The following is a 16,263-nucleotide window of genomic DNA, read 5'->3' as shown; positions in this document are numbered from 1 at the left end:
TTTGTATTGAAACGTTGTTAAAGCAGACGATCGCTCAAATACAGTGATATCTAATATTCTTCAAAGGTGACTCTTTAGTACTCGAAGAAAATTTTCGTGTTTCAAACATAAAGTGAATCAACTTTATATGTTCCAGTTGTAAAGATGACTATATCAAAATAATGTGCCATATTTAATATAAATACAACTTTTTAATATTAAGAAATCAAGAGAGAGGGAGAGGGAGAAAGAAAGAAAGAATAAAATCCAAATAGGTAAATAATAAAATATAATCTTATAAGAATGGATATATTTAGTAATTGAACACAAAGCATTACATATGCTAGTATTGAGTTTACATTATAAGGTATTTTGCTTGATATTTATCTGTATTTACTTGTCATGATTAATGAAAGCAACTCTAAATTGCTCAAAGAATTTGTTGGTAAATGGAAAGTTAAAAGTGAGTTATTATATGTGTATGTATATGCATTATTATCCTTGGTATTATTTTCGAAGATATTTTCTTTAGAGATGCCAAAAGATTTGTAGGTTTTCACCATATCATAATCCATTGTTAATGCTAATGTTTTGTGAACTTTACTGTTTACTTAAAGGAAAACAAAGAACACATTGATAATCAGTATTACTGCACTCTTTATTTTGATGGAACAAATGACAAGATTTATGAAATGTTGCATTAATAATGGATCACTACATAGTAATAATCTTCATATCCTGAATATTATTATACATTTATACAAATATTAAATGTAAACATATTTTCAACATTTGTAGAGAATAATCTAAAAATCAATTTTTTACAATTTTTATATAAGTTCTTATCTTCTTGAACCAATCGTCATATAGCAATTAATTTATATTTCTTCTGTGAATGTAGAGACTATATAGAAAAATAAAATTATATATTTATTTGTTAGGTATATTAAAACATTAATAGCCAACTTTGATCTGTGGATTAATACAAAGTTTTGAATGATGTTTTCGTCTGGCCTTAACTGTAACCTCTCCTTCCCCAGTTGTTTGGGTTATCCACAAGATAGTGAGGAATTAATCCCAAAAATGGCACGTGAGCCAATTATTCTTAATGTTTATGACATGGTAAGTTATTATACTTTCAATATATCATTAGTAAAATTAATATTATTGTGAATTGCATTTTGTTAAATGATCATTTTTATAAATTTATGGCTAATCAGTTTTCTATAAGAAACAAACTATGTTGCTCATAAAAAGTATAAATAATCAGACACTGTGTTTTGAAACATATTTGATTTAATTTATTATATGTCCTATTGTATATAGTATTGGATAAATGAATATACTACACCTATTGGTCTCGGTGTATTTCACTCTGGAGTAGAAATATATGGAACAGGTATGTGTTATATTCAAGAAAAAGAGCAAGTATGTGCAATTACAAAAAAAAAAAAACAAAAATTGAACACTACATTAGATATGTCTCTACTGTAGAATATGCATATGGCGGTCATGCTCAACCAAAAAGTGGCATTTTTGAAATTACTCCAAGAGTAGCTGACGAACTAGGTGAACAGTTTAGATACAGGTAAAGTTTTTATATAAATGTAAATCAAGTTTATATATTCTCTCAAATGAAAAATTAATATGATTTTTTTATTTTATAGACAATCTGTTCATATTGGATATACAGATTTTACGGAAGAAGATGTTTCAAGAATTATTACGGAATTAGGCAAAGATTTTAGAGGAGACCGTTATCATCTGATGAATAAAAATTGTAATCACTTCAGCAGTCAGTTCACATTAGTGCGTTACTTTCTTTAACAATAATAACAGTAATTACATGGAAAGTACAACGAAACTCAATATAATGTATTTTAGATTCTATGTGGACAGGAAATACCTGGCTGGGTAAATCGTCTGGCTTATTTCAGTTCATGTGTACCGTTTCTCCAACGTTGTTTGCCAAAGGAATGGCTAACACCTGATGCTTTACAACATTCTCTAAGTCAAATTAGCCATCATGAAAGCACACCACCATCGGATACTTCGTTGTAACATTTGGCTAACACTGTTGAAATGCACGGTCTAAAATGCCGTAGAAGTTATACATTTTAGATAATTAAACATTGTGAAAAAAAATGTTAATTAGAACTGATTATATTGCCAAGATTTAAAAACTTGAGAAACCTGAGAAACTGAACCGTCAAGACAAGGTACAAATTTGATGTTGTACACTTGAATGCGACTGCTGATAATTAGTACCGAAAAAATTGCCTTTGCTGCAGCATGTTGTTTCCTAAGATGGCGATCCACATGGTCGCATGTGTTCTTTGTTAAATAATACAGTCAAGATATGATAGTTACATAATAAATAGATAAATTACGCATAAAAATTTGAACCGTAATGAGCAGAAAACTCATTTACTGATAAAAAGAAACTTGTTATATTAGCAAGACATGTATATTGAAATAATTTTTTTATAAAGATTCTTATTTCTTATGCTTATAAAACCGTAAAGCAGTATGTTTTAAGATATAATGCATGCACATAAGTGAGATAAATATATATTATATATATATATATATATATAAGACATTATATGCAAATAATTTAAATATTTTATGATTTGTTTTCTATAATTAAAAACACGTACACGCACATACTCGTACTTACACAAATACGTAAGTAAACTTTCGCGTATTATTAGTACAGTTAATACTAAATATTATTTTTAATCAATTGAGCTTTTCTGTATATAAATTTGATTTTACCTCTTGTACCTTCTATTATGAGCTTTCTACAATAAGCCACTATTTAAATCTTAGCTCGCAAATACAATAGATGTAGTAATCCTTAAGCCTCAAGAAATTGATCATTCACAGTCAAATACGAGAAGAAAAGTTGACTACGATTGGTCATTATCTTATGACTTAAGATTTGAAGCTTAGGCAATGACTCATTGTAGAGAGCCTTTATATTGTATTATCTCTTAATTTATTCCTCTAGGTCGATTGTATACGCGTGACATTTCTATATTCTACATATATGCATTAAATCATTGAACACGTAAAAATTGAAAAATATATTAAAAATAGAGAAAAACTGCTCTTTCTCGATAAATTAAATAATTGAAAATATACAAGCTCGTATATAATTAATTTATGAGATACGATATACATGAACAAATATCTTTAATGAAACTTTAAACATGAATATATTTTTTTTTGTCGAATAAACAAACATTCTGATTTTAATTTATAATATGAGTTTATAATACAATTTATAATACAAAGTATGTCAAAATAAATCAACTAACAAATAATGAGAAAAAAAGAAAAAATTTTTTTATTGATTTGATATTGACTTTGTTAATAAAAGGATAAAAATAAAATATTAATAGTTTGTTAATTATTGAATCAAGTTTTGAAGGATTACATAATAGATAATAAATTAAATTTTAATTAATCATTTCATCAGTTGATATCAAGTTTTAATTTAATTAAAAGATATGTAATATTAATTATGTAACAAATATATGATAATTTGTATTTTCCATATTGAAGAAATAGCTATTCAAATTGTTTTTTACAAAATTTTATTTAGATATACAAATTTAAGTTATTTATTCTATACATTTTCTAGACAATAAGTACATTTTTCTAGATGCTTTTTAGCATATCTAAATAATAATTTAACATATAATTTTGATAAATTTAAGATTTCTAATTTAATTCTATCAAATTGTAGAACTTAAAGTAAGAAATTACATATCGAATTATAATTCAACCTCCATTTATTGTATAATTCAATGCAGTACGATTATAGCGGTGAATGAAGAAGCTTTAATGATATTTTGCGATGCAGATGGATAGCTTTTCATATATCTTATGCAATTAAAATATCTCTTCACTTTGTAAAAGTATATCTTTATTTCATTTCTTATTTAATCACATACATACACACACACCTACACACACATATTTATAAAATTAATTAAAATTGCTACAGTTAAAGAAAATAAAATTGACTTTTCTTTTTTTTCTTTGGATTTGTAGTATATTTGTTATGTAATGTAAATATATATGTGTATGTTTGTAATAACTAAGTAAAAATAAGTATTTGTAATGTATTTAATATATAAAAATGTCGGAATCAAATCGGAGCTACACCAATGTATTATTTGAATAAATGTTCTCTTTATTCTTACTTGAAATAATCTTAAAATATGGAGATTATTCGATTAATATCGTAGCACTGATTTGTGATTTCACACAACAAGACTAGATGGGTTCTGATACAAAATTAAGATATGCAAAGTATACACCTTTAAAAATATGCACAATCTATATATAGTTTAATCTTTTTTATGATTTTAATTAATATTAATTCAATATTAAATGTGTTCTTATTTTAATCTTATCACACAGCAGTCTAACAAAATAATTAATAATTATAGAGTTGGCAAATTTTATACAAATTAAATACGCACGCGTGCATACACAGCCGCACATACTAATTTTTCAAATAATTCTTCGTTTACCAATATTTCAAATTATCTGGAAGAAGAATTAGGATTTTTTTTTCTCCATTTAATTTATATTCATTAATTAAATTTATATTATAGATATACTTTGACTAGTATAACATTTTTGTATTAATTCTAATATACGATCGTATAAAAGAGTTTTCACATTAATTGCCCATATATAATCTGCATGGTTAAAAAATTCATATGGGACTTTTTCGATTAGACGAACATTTGGTAAGCGTTTGTAAAGTTCAAACACATTCTGAAAATCAAAAATGTAAACACAAAGACAGTATTAATAATGAGATAATTTAAATATATTAAGAACAGAAAATAAATTATCTATATATATAAATCAACTGTTTTCCTTTTTACTTATGTTCCTTTTATTTTGCATTTAATCAGATTCTTTATATTGACCGTTTCCGTTATATTTATATAAAAATAGTTTAATGAGTAAAAATTAAGCAATTAAAAACTAAATTTTCACCTGTTTTACGGCAACCATGTCATTTGCTGCATAAAATAAAATCATCGGAGCAGTAATCTTTTTGAGATCATAACTTGGTGGTGTTTTCTGTTTATATCGTTTATAATTTTCAGCTGTTCCATAATCATAGTTTCGAAAATTATCTGCAACAATCGACATCACAATCGTAAAAATTTATATCTGAATATGTATTCAAATCTTAAAAGTACATTTGTAAAATAAGATTAAATGGCTTTCTCTCTCTCTCCCTCTCTCTCTCTCTCTCTCTCTCTCTCTCTCTCTCTCTATATATATATGCACAATTCTAAATTAATTTGGATATCTCATTTTAAATGGATGGAAAAACAATGAAAATTTTTATTGCTTCATTATACATTAAAATATTACTTTATTCGAAAGGGAATACTCACTTATCTGAGCATTTTGGTAATAATGTTCGAATGTTTGTACAGAAGAACCGGCTGGAAGATAGGAAAGTAAATTTGGCAGGGCTGTCTATAACAGAAATAATTCATAGAAAATGTCATACGGTAATCAATAAGAGAAATAAGACAGAGCGTAGATATAGTTTTTCTCATCTTTGTTTTATAATATAAATTTATATAACTATAAAACGTTAGAAAATCTACATAATACAATAAAAGTATTCATACGTACACATTATATACATTAATTATTTGATTTGTTTATTTTTTTTTTATAAAACCAACGGTACACGATGCTTGTTTTCCTGCTGGATTACTAGCTGGATGAGAATCTTGCAACCATATTAGCTACGATACTGACAGTGCCAGTATCGCAGCCAATCTGATAGCAAATATCTGGTCCAACTAACAATCCAGCAGAAAAAAGCATCGTGTGCCGCAAGCTTTATGTAATAAAACTTACAGTGTTGAGTTGTGTTGGATCAGCACCGACGATAAAAAAGAATATAGTGGTGCAAATAAACTGAGTCATTACATTATCATTACACAACAGTCTTGCTACTGTAACAGTCATTAAAGATTGTGGTAAAACATCATATATTTCACGTTCTCTTAGAATTTCCTGGAACATATAAAAGAAACATTCAAGAGTATTAGCTTATAATAGCTAGCAATGTTTTTAGCATATTAAGAAATAAAAATAAATAATTGATTAATTTTGATTGTACTTTAAATACTACAATAAAAAGTTGCAGATTTTGGTATTTACCTTTATTATTGGGAAACTGTAAAAAAGTGCGTTGAATGTAGGTGATATTTCCATCCAAAAAGCAATTGGAGCCAGACAAATAGCTGCTTTTATTTTTGTATTGTATTCTGGTTTTGTTGACAGAAGACTAAATAATGAAGTAGTCCCCATCGAATGACCGATAAAATATAAATCTTTTTGGCCCGTATAATTAAAAATGTAATTAAACATTGCCGGCAGATCTTTTGTTCCAATCTCGTGAAAGCTGAAAAATAATATAATTATGATAATACATATACTTTACAAACAATATTTACTTATCTCCTCTCCTTCTCTTTAACAAATGCACACAATTATTTTACAGTGAAAAAAATGAAAGAAAAATATTTATAATCTTGATAAAAATCGGATAAGAGAATATTATGCAAACTTTAAAAAGAATACTGGTGTGACGGAAACTACAGTGTACTAAAAATTTTCAAACTGGCTTTACAGATTGCAAATTCTTTTTTTTACAAAATTAAAATATGCACAAAAAGAACGCGCGTGCAATGCAATCGATTTCACAAAATTGAAGAAAATTACTTATTTTACATTTTGTTATAAGTTTTATAGTTCATCATATGTATGTACAAAATAAGACTGGAGTGAATTACTTAAAAAAAATTTTATAATCCGTGAAATCAGTTCGAAGATTTTTAGTGTACTATAATTCGAGTAATTCTTATCACGTCAGTATTCTTATAACGCTTATTAAAGAACGCGTTGTAAGTATTTTTTTTTAGTTTCATATTAGTTATATCTATATACATATTCTTTTAGAAATTGCTGACTTTTATTACTCGATAAATTATACTGTATTCATTACAAGTAACGATTACTATGTTGTTTTGTTTCAGTACATAAAAAATCATTCATTTTTAGACAGTATTTAAATCGTTTATATATATAAGATTAGCCTCCATTGCACTTTTAAAATGAACGTATTTTAAGAATTGTATTGAATTGCGCTAGGTTGTGCTAGATTGTGCTAAAATATTAAAAAATTTAAATAATATGATAACAATAAAAGTTGAAAAACATAGGAGCTCGCTTTGCACTCCTCTTTTTTTGTCCATAGATCAGATTTGTTTTTATGTCGATAATATATACTGAGTTTATTTTTTGTTCCTGCATTGTCTGAACTAGTACACACAGTGTAATAAGTTGAAGTGAAATAAATATACGCTTGTTTCATTTTAACTTATTGCACCGTACGCATTAGTTCAGACAGTGCAGGAATAAAAAACAGTATGCTAGCTTAGTACAAGTCAGTACAATCATAAAATTCCTCGGCCAATAATATTAAGAGTATTTTACTCTTGCGTGCAATTCTTGGCGGTTGGTTTCTCTACTTCGATGGATTTTTCAAAACATCCTTTAAATAATGTTTCTTCAAAATTTTTAATGTAATATTTTACCTAAACTGCCAGAATTTAGGATCGTATATCGTCATATTCACATGCGATCTACAGTAAGTGTTTCCTCTCACATTTCCAATCCATACATCAAATCCTTGATCTGCCAATAAGAATGCTACAAGATAATAATGAATTAATACACACTATATGTAAAATGTGCTAAACTCAACAAAATATAAATGTTCGTTGTTTTTTCTAAAAATCAATTTTTCTAAACATCACACACACAAAAAATATCTCATTATTATATTCAATTATTACATTCTCATTAATTACATTTATATATATATATATATATATATATATATATATATGTGGAAAACGTTTTTATTTTTAACAGTTTACAATTAGATAATGTGTTTATATATTAAAATAATATCTACTAAATATTATTGGTTTGGCATTTATGTATTAAACAAAATAATTTTTAAACAAATTTAAGAACGCATTTATGAAAGAAATTATTAATAATTTCAAATTTATAGGATTTGAAAGTAAAATCTTTTCACAAAAGTGAAAAAGAGAAAACATTGTATGATAAAATTTTAAAGTACACGGTGTTTTGAATTGAATCATATGTTATGATATGGTATATATAATAACAAATACACACCAAGATCTTTACCAGGTCCGTGCAATATCCAGCTATCAGATGAAGCCAAAATACCGTGTTGGATAAAAACAATTTCCTTTTTTCCCTTATTATTATCTAATAATGGACTTCCAGGTATTCTGTGTATTATCAAATTATAACCATCCTCTGTTGTGACATTATGTTCTTCAGCGGGATAATCATATTGTTCTACAATGCCAACCTATGTAAGAGAATCGTATATAACATCCATATAGGATATTGTCGTTACATCTCTATCATTATGATATCATCTAAATGTAAACAAAATTTATAACAAGATTTATAAAGACTGTTTATAGTTTAATGATGATAGTTAAGTTGTGTATATATAATTTAAATTATATTTTTCACAGCTGAGCTATTAATGAAATGAACTTAATAAATACAAGATATATTTAATAACATAATAAAAAATAATTTTGTACACACAAAATCCAATATTTTTGTGTTATCTATTCTTTCGGTTTGATCCATTCTTCTTACTCTCACTAAACCAGGTTCTTTAGGAAACAAAATATTTATAAAATTGTTTTCAAGAAGCAAGTTCTGCCAGGATCGTGATTTTCCTTCTGAGAATGACATAATAATTATAAACGCAAACAGAATAGATTTTATATTTGATATCATCGTATCAACTTATTTGTAACTCCAAATGACAAAAAGAGTGAATTGTAAAAAAACTTAACTATCACTTAAATACTTTTCATGAGGCAACTGCGCAGTCTGCAATGAGAAACAAATGCGATAAATATATTAATAATCGACAAAAATTGAATATGTTATTTTAACAAATTATAGAATGTAATTTTAAAATTAAATAAAATTAATAAAAGCAGTTAATATCAAAGATGTTTACAAACGTAAATTTGAAAACAGTAATTAAAACGCATATATGCAGTATTATCTCTAGATTTTTAGATAAATTCTTTAACTAGTAATATTCATTAATCATTGAAAGCAGATTTTATATAAGTATCCAAAATAGTGTCAGATATATGATATAAATAAATAAAATATAAGATTCAAACAAGTGCATTTTGAAAGACAACTTTTGTATATAACAAAAAAAACCAAGTTCTTTCAATGAATTTTTAAAAATCTTTAAAAATCTATAAGTGTCTGTGCGTAAAAAATAAAAGATTTTTAAATAATCTCTATAAAAATTTCAGATTTTCTAAAATTATATTAAGTAAATAAAAATAAAAAGTTAATTCTACCGTTCTCTCGTTTAATACAATTCTTTAATAAAAATTTTTATAAATTCTATTTATGAAATTGTTTATAACAATATGTGTATATTCGCCATTTACAAACCGAAATTTAATATTAAACTCTTCTTTCCACACATGTTAATTTGTCGTTGAAATATATAACGCATACATATCGTTAAGAAAATTGAAATAATTAAAGGAAACTTTAGTCGTGTATAACAGAGAAGTTTTAAGTATTACGATAACAATTTACATACTTATCGCAGTCCACGTGTATGCCACAAAAAGAGTATGCGTCTAGAATAACAGACAGCATAGAACTACGAAGAATGACCAATTGCGTTCTTTATAAAATATATACTCAGTAACGTGTGCAGTGACGAAACGTGAGATTTTCACCCTTCCATTTTTTTAGTTCTATTTCAAACATAATTATATAAATTTTCAAAAACTTTTTAGAAACTTTTTTCTTAACTCTCAATTTCTTTATATATAATAGAATAAACATTTCAAAATGCTAAAATATTTTAACAATAATAAAAGTTATAATAAACATAAGTTATAATAAATATAAATATAATATATTGCAAAAATTTATGTTTTTTTTTATCAAAAACTTGTATACACATTTATTTCTTACAAATTTATTTTTTATACATTGCAATATATCAGCGTTACAATTTCTAGCTCCGTTACTACATTAATTATATATATGTATGTTTGTATGTATGTATGTACGTATAGTAACTCATATTAAAGAAATATACAAAGACCTTGGTTGTCAAAGACACGGGAAGTATTTCTATAGTCTGATTAATTGACTTTTATCCTTTAGTACTTACGTATTAGAAAAATCAATAGTAATATAACAATTGTGGAACTTGAACTCATTATTGTCTGACTGAGAATGATCATTTTGTGTTATTAATAGACGAACAAAATCAAACGATTGCAAATAGTATATTAAGGTTTTCTCTTCACTCACTACTATTATCTCAGACATCAAAAGTGAGAAAATACAATAAAAATTTTTGCAAAATATATTAATATGAAAATGTTTCAATAAAATAACATTTACAACAATCGATAGAACCGATTCGTATACCGAAAACTTTTTTTTTGTTTCGTTAATAATAAATATAACTATATATCTGGAAATGAATTGTGCATAGTCAAAATAAAATTAATGATTTAATTTCTCTTCAAAACAAACAGACAATTTTCAATATATGATTATTTTGAAGAAATTTTTATTCGATACAGATTATTTATAAATTCTCTAAATATTGTTTCATTAAAAAATATTTCTGTATATAACATTTCAAATATGTATAATTTGAATACAATTTTTTATTGTATCTTCTAGCTTTTAATGTCACTGAGTAGTAATGATGAGTGAACAGAAATTTTAATGTATGTGTAAATAATAAAATAATTTGAATATTTAAAATTTAAACTCTGAATCAGTCTTTAAATAGTTTATGAAAGAAGCTGCTACATTTAATTAAAATATCCAATTTTTCCTTAATTATACAATTAATTGTACAATTTTTCTTATTTAATTCACATTTTTTAAGTTCATAACTATCTACATTCACAAAATCTAAAAGAATTATTTCACACTTTTATTTTATAAATATTATACATGTATACTCAAATGAAAATGAAAAATAATCAATGTAACACCACAGTGATATAAAAATTCTGTAAAGCATAAACATATGTATTTATTGATGCTTATCATATCGCGTAAATATAAACTTAAATCTTATATATATATTTATATGTACAAAATATTTAAATATATATATATATATCATATGCAATTTAATTATCTAACTTTATATATATTATATATGTGTACATATATGTACAAATATATAATATACACATGTAAATTTGTTAATATTATGTGTTTTAAGTTTGCATTACAGTTAGTTCAAAATACAAATCGTCTTTAAGAACACCATTGTGTAATATTTAATTGTTATTTCGCATCTTGTCGGTATACTAGATGGATTAGGTGGACGTCAACCAAGCAGTTCAAAGTCTTCATCAGATGTGTCGTATTGACGTTCAATGTGCTCAAAGTCCACAACTGCACAAAGAATTATATTTGTATAATAATTGTTTGTAAATAAATTGCACGTTTTATTTACAAATCAATTATCAATAATCAAACTCTTAATACTATTAAAAACCGACAAATCTAAAGACATATGCACATAAAGTTTCCTATTTTATAGGAATTATAGAACCAAAGGCAAAATCAAATCATTTTTACATTGTTTATTGCATTAATTTACAAAAACATGTATGTAATATATAAATATACTCCGATTGTCTTTCTATTCCAGAGTAGAGTCCATCCGTTTTGTCTTTTTTTAAATATTAAATTCTATTTTATGTAATATTTTATAAATTATTAACTTTTTATTTTTTCTTAACATGTTATATTATATGAAAAATCAGTTATAAATACATATTTCAAATATCGCATTATTATATTAATGTTTAAAAAACATCCTATATAATATTTAATCTTTAAAATATTATAAAGCTCTCTTAATAGCTTTTTGTATTTACTTAAAATTTTTTGTATTGTTTTTAAAATATTATACTTGTAATTTTAAAACAATTTTTAATAAAAAAACAATTAGAATGCATCATTTTTGGAACAATACTTTGAAACGCTCTATTCTACGTACTTTTCTTATAAAAAAATTTCATATGCGTTTTCACGCTTTCAAAAATTATAAGCTGCTGTTTATAACTACAACTAAGACTGCATTCCGTTGTTCACTGTAAGTACTGAAAATCTATAGTTCATGTTACGTATACTACAGATTTTCAGTACTTACAGTGAATAAGGGAATACAACGTAAATATGTACTTACAACTGGAAGCTGCTACTGCTTCAGAAACAGCATCATCTGCTGATGACCAGTGTGCCAAACGTTCTGTGCACAGCTCGAACAATGGTTGCTTTTCAGGCAAAATTAATTCTTCTTGCATTGATTTACATAGAGACTTAAATTCCTTTTCTGTAGCACAGAAGAAGCACTGAAATTGAATAGATTATTTTTAATATATTAATAAAATATAATCTTCATAGTGTGTGGTGTGTGTGTGTGTATATTACATATAGTTTGTATATATTTGTATATTTATAGAATGTAACAAAAAAATTATAACAATCCAATATATTTCAAATAGTCAATATGTTATTATACTTTTAAGTTATAATTGTATTTCATATATACTATGTTAAAAATGTTATAATGTACCAATATTCTCTCCCTATCACCTCCCCTCTTTCTCTTTCTCTCTCATAGAGCAATTCTTAATTTTTTATCTCTTCTGACTTTTATAATAAAAGTCAAATCATATACTAACAAGTGCCACAGAAGGATCCATGCCCGTAATAGGAATACGACTAGCTGATTTGCAGTGATATGTAATATCCATTTCAATTTCTTCTTCGCTTAGCTTGTCTTCAATACTGCCTGATTTCTGAGTGGTATGAGGATCTAAATAGATCACCTCATCTCCTAAAATCGATCATTTTTTTATGTATATATTTTATTTTTGTCTATTTCTCTTCGTAAAACATGAAAATTCATAAAAATTACAAACCTACACAGCCTATAAAATATAGAGCAAGATTTGGTTTTCCTCCAATTACTCCGAGAGATTGTGAGATCTTGAATGATGTCTGAAAATTTTTTTTTATAAATTTACACATTTTAAACCAAAACATGCATTTAAATTTAAACTATTATATGTATATAAATATTGTATGTTTACTCTCATACAACGCACGCACGCACACAAATATACAAGGTGAGAAAAAAAATACTTCAAAATTTCTCAAAAAAATGTAAGTAATAATAGAAAACTGTTCCAAAAAATATAAATAGAAAACTACTTTAAATAAAAGTTTTAGAGTTTAAAAAGATATCTATCTACCGGTCTTATCAGTTCGACCTTGGATGATTTTGTTAAGGTCATGATTTTTTAAGTGAAAACTCCCATTTTCCATTATATATTCTTGTATCTTACCTTGAAAGCTCTTCAAAACACTATAATAAAATATTTTTTCATTAAATACTTTTCACATTATAGAACTTAAAAGTTACAATACCACTGGCATTACCCATGTTTGATCAACAGCTAAAACCTCTTAAATTCTGTCTAGAATCATGACCTGGATAATATTTGTTAAGATCATTGGAGATTGTTCCTCTTTCATTTTTATGATAAAATAAATTTTTAGTACAAAAATGAAGAGGACCAACTTCTGATAAGACGTAATGATTGAACTAATAAGAGACCGGTAGATAGATCTTTTTAAATCCTACAACTTTTATCTGAAACAGTTTTATAGAAAACTGTTTCATATGTTTCAAGATATTTCAAGGTGTTTTTTTTTACACTCTATCGTTGATATATTAATATTTAAATTTAATATTGTATGTATATGCAAAGATTTTTACCTTAAGTCCATTAATGTATACAGGATTAATTTCACTAAGTCCAAGGCGTAGTGGGATTAATAATAATAAAGGTTTCCATTGGCTAGGTGCTCTTAGAGGAATTTCTCCATCTGCTTCTGCTGTCACACCACCTTCTACTCTGCATTGTCTCACTGTATAGTCATTTAAATCAATCAAAATTATGATGTAAAATATATAAATAACTGTTTAGTTATAATATATTTAATATCTTTTCACACAATAATAGCAAACTTCTATTATGATATGTGAATTTCACTTTATTTTTTACTTATTAGTAATTTTGCAAAAGAACTTTGAGAAAGTATATGGTAAAACTATACATATTAAGTGATACACTGATATATATAATATGCTTGTTTCTTAATTAATAGACTAAAGGCATATATCTTGTTTGAATATATGCAATTGTAACTTATTGTTATTTATTCTTTGCTACAAAATAATAAAACGACTACATACTTACAAATATCATTAACTATTAATGTATTGTCTAGGGCAACATGTATAGTGAGAGAGCTCCATTCATCATATACAATTAATTTCCTAAAAAAAATATAAAAACTTGATTTATTAAAACAATTGATTAAACTATATAAAACATACTTCTCTCGTAACATTTTTATTCAAATAAAAATTTTTGCAATGTTAAAAATATTAATAATTATATGATACTATTAAAAAATAAAATATTACTTAAATTTAAAATTCCTTCAATAATACACATACTTTAATACTTGTGCAATAGTATTAGGACCAAACCATTGTCCAACTTCTTTTCCTTCAGATGCACCCATCAATGCAATTTGATGGATAGAGAAAGCAGCAGCCCTTTTATCCTCAAAGCGCCTTAAAATTTTTAAATATGTATTATTCTTCGTTTCTGGTACCCATTGCCAATCTTTACCTGTGTCATAAGTAAAATTCTATATAATAATTTAATCATTTCTATAATTATTCATATAGTTTCTTACATTTAATAGAATACACACAAATAGGAACAATTACTTATATACGAAAAAATGAACTATATGAAAATATAGAATAAAAATTTCTTGAAATCATTGAGAGAAATAATTTTAAGAATTGTAAAAGTAATTTTTTCTTAAATATGTTCAAACAATCTTTGATAGTCTTGTAACACATTGTCAAACTTGTTTTGACAATGACAAAGGAAAAAGAAAATTGACGTTAAATAAATTTATTATTTATATAATTAAAATGTTGCTTGCATATGAGCAATTACCTAAATGTAATGTAATTAAGGCCTGGGCCAGAACCATTTGTCCACATCTCAACATGCAACCCCAACCCTTATCAGACGTAAATGTAGAATTGCAGCCACCAATGGGAACAAATCCTTTGCGATAAGTAAACCATAGTTTGGATCTTATATCCCTGCGTATTGCATCGAGCTCTAAAATTTAACATCTTACAAACTATTTCATCAAAAATATTCACATTTTGATAATTTATTAGACCTTTTATAGCATTATACTTCTTGCCAAGAATCCAAACTGGCTCATCCGTTGGTGGTATATCTTCTGCTTCATCAGGAATATTTGGAGTAAATAGAGTATCCATTATTACTGTTTTTACAAATAATACCTACAAAACGAAATGTTGTAATTTAAATTAAGTAAAAAATATGATTACATGTAGATGCGATAAACATACAAGAATAAAACATGTGTTTCATGTATAAATTTAAGAATTTAAATATTATTGTTTATGTATACACACATGAATATATTAACAAATATCTAAAATAAAATATCTAATTATTATTCCAGTATTAATTATCAATATACACTATCACTTCTAAAAGTTTAATTATTAAAAATAATAATTAATCTAATAATTGATTTGTGATTAATTTTTCAACCGTGTTTATTAAGTAAAAGATAAGAACTTAGAGTGGGGAGTAACATAAGTGAGGAAAGGAAGGTTAGGAATCAAAAAATTTGTTTGGGTGATGGATATGTGTGTGTACTTTGACTATTATATAGTCAAAGGTGTGTATAACATATGTGTGTGTGTATACATCTCCACACACCCAGAAACATTGGTCATCGCATTTGCGTTGTCCTTATGTGCGAGGTTAAACGCGCCATTCAAGGCAAAAAAATATTGCGAATAACAACAAAACACGAACAATTTATGCTTAATAGTTTATATGTTAATATGCTTCATATACAGAAGAAGGTTGAATTCGGTAATAATATTTCGAGTTTCGAGATTTCTATTCGAGAGAGAGGTTCCTTCCA

The 16,263-nt window shown here is 25.7% G+C and overlaps 3 protein-coding genes across 5 annotated transcripts; 1 reads left to right on the top strand and 2 right to left on the bottom strand.

The window, feature by feature from the left end:
- Positions 1–221: 221 nt before the first annotated feature.
- Positions 222–2,187, top strand: LOC108778025 (desumoylating isopeptidase 2). 3 transcript variants are annotated; one of them, XM_018545077.1, is made up of 6 exons: positions 222–254; positions 921–1,101; positions 1,306–1,378; positions 1,474–1,567; positions 1,647–1,788; positions 1,864–2,187. In XM_018545077.1, exons 2-6 carry the CDS (start codon positions 976–978, stop codon positions 2,038–2,040), a joined length of 612 nt encoding a protein of 203 aa, XP_018400579.1. In that variant the 5' UTR covers positions 222–254; positions 921–975; the 3' UTR covers positions 2,041–2,187. The 3 variants fall into 3 exon arrangements, with proteins under 3 accessions (XP_018400579.1, XP_018400581.1, XP_018400580.1); XM_018545079.1 differs by having other exon boundaries at positions 1,647–1,759; positions 1,864–2,042; XM_018545078.1 differs by having other exon boundaries at positions 1,647–1,774; positions 1,864–2,042.
- A 2,412-nt stretch (positions 2,188–4,599) lies between these two features.
- LOC108777872 (lipase 3) lies at positions 4,600–10,485 on the bottom strand. The gene is made up of 9 exons (XM_018544854.1): positions 10,468–10,485; positions 8,697–8,723; positions 8,251–8,452; positions 7,638–7,752; positions 6,199–6,442; positions 5,893–6,051; positions 5,415–5,499; positions 5,005–5,147; positions 4,600–4,776 (listed from the first exon to the last, which is right to left on the bottom strand). The coding sequence occupies exons 1-9, from the start codon at positions 10,483–10,485 to the stop codon at positions 4,600–4,602; spliced, it is 1,170 nt and encodes a 389-aa protein (XP_018400356.1).
- Positions 10,486–11,402: 917 nt separating this feature from the next.
- On the bottom strand, positions 11,403–16,263 carry Atg4a (Autophagy-related 4a). The gene is made up of 10 exons (XM_018545034.1): positions 16,053–16,263; positions 15,478–15,604; positions 15,243–15,413; positions 14,726–14,903; positions 14,463–14,542; positions 13,979–14,130; positions 13,119–13,197; positions 12,879–13,033; positions 12,380–12,545; positions 11,403–11,580 (listed from the first exon to the last, which is right to left on the bottom strand). Exons 2-10 carry the CDS (start codon positions 15,578–15,580, stop codon positions 11,513–11,515), a joined length of 1,152 nt encoding a protein of 383 aa, XP_018400536.1. The 5' UTR covers positions 15,581–15,604; positions 16,053–16,263; the 3' UTR covers positions 11,403–11,512.

The sequence above is a fragment of the Cyphomyrmex costatus genome, unplaced genomic scaffold, assembly GCF_001594065.2.
Source record: "Cyphomyrmex costatus isolate MS0001 unplaced genomic scaffold, Ccosl1.0 scaffold474, whole genome shotgun sequence".
NCBI lineage: Eukaryota > Metazoa > Arthropoda > Insecta > Hymenoptera > Formicidae > Cyphomyrmex > Cyphomyrmex costatus.
Note: the sequence above shows the minus strand (reverse complement) of the source record. Positions and strands in the feature narration are given on the sequence as shown.

Bases quoted from the DNA above. Each gene is read 5' to 3' on its own strand.
- LOC108777872 (XM_018544854.1), bottom strand. The intron at 8,453-8,696 runs GTACAAAATTAT...TCTCTTACATAG, and splicing joins AAAAATATTGGATTTTGTGT to GTTGGCATTGTAGAACAATA. The intron at 5,500-5,892 runs GTAAGTTTTATT...TTTCTGTTATAG, and splicing joins ATCCAACACAACTCAACACT to ACAGCCCTGCCAAATTTACT.
- Atg4a (XM_018545034.1), bottom strand. From the start codon at position 15,580: ATGGATACTCTATTTACTCCAAATATTCCTGATGAAGCAGAAGATATA. The intron at 13,198-13,978 runs GTAAAAATCTTT...AAAAATTTTCAG, and splicing joins TATACATTAATGGACTTAAG to ACATCATTCAAGATCTCACA. The intron at 12,546-12,878 runs GTTAGTATATGA...ATTCAATTTCAG, and splicing joins TGGATCCTTCTGTGGCACTT to TGCTTCTTCTGTGCTACAGA.
- LOC108778025 (XM_018545077.1), top strand. From the start codon at position 976: ATGATGTTTTCGTCTGGCCTTAACTGTAACCTCTCCTTCCCCAGTTGT. The intron at 1,102-1,305 runs GTAAGTTATTAT...TATTGTATATAG, and splicing joins TTCTTAATGTTTATGACATG to TATTGGATAAATGAATATAC. The intron at 1,568-1,646 runs GTAAAGTTTTTA...TTTATTTTATAG, and splicing joins GGTGAACAGTTTAGATACAG to ACAATCTGTTCATATTGGAT.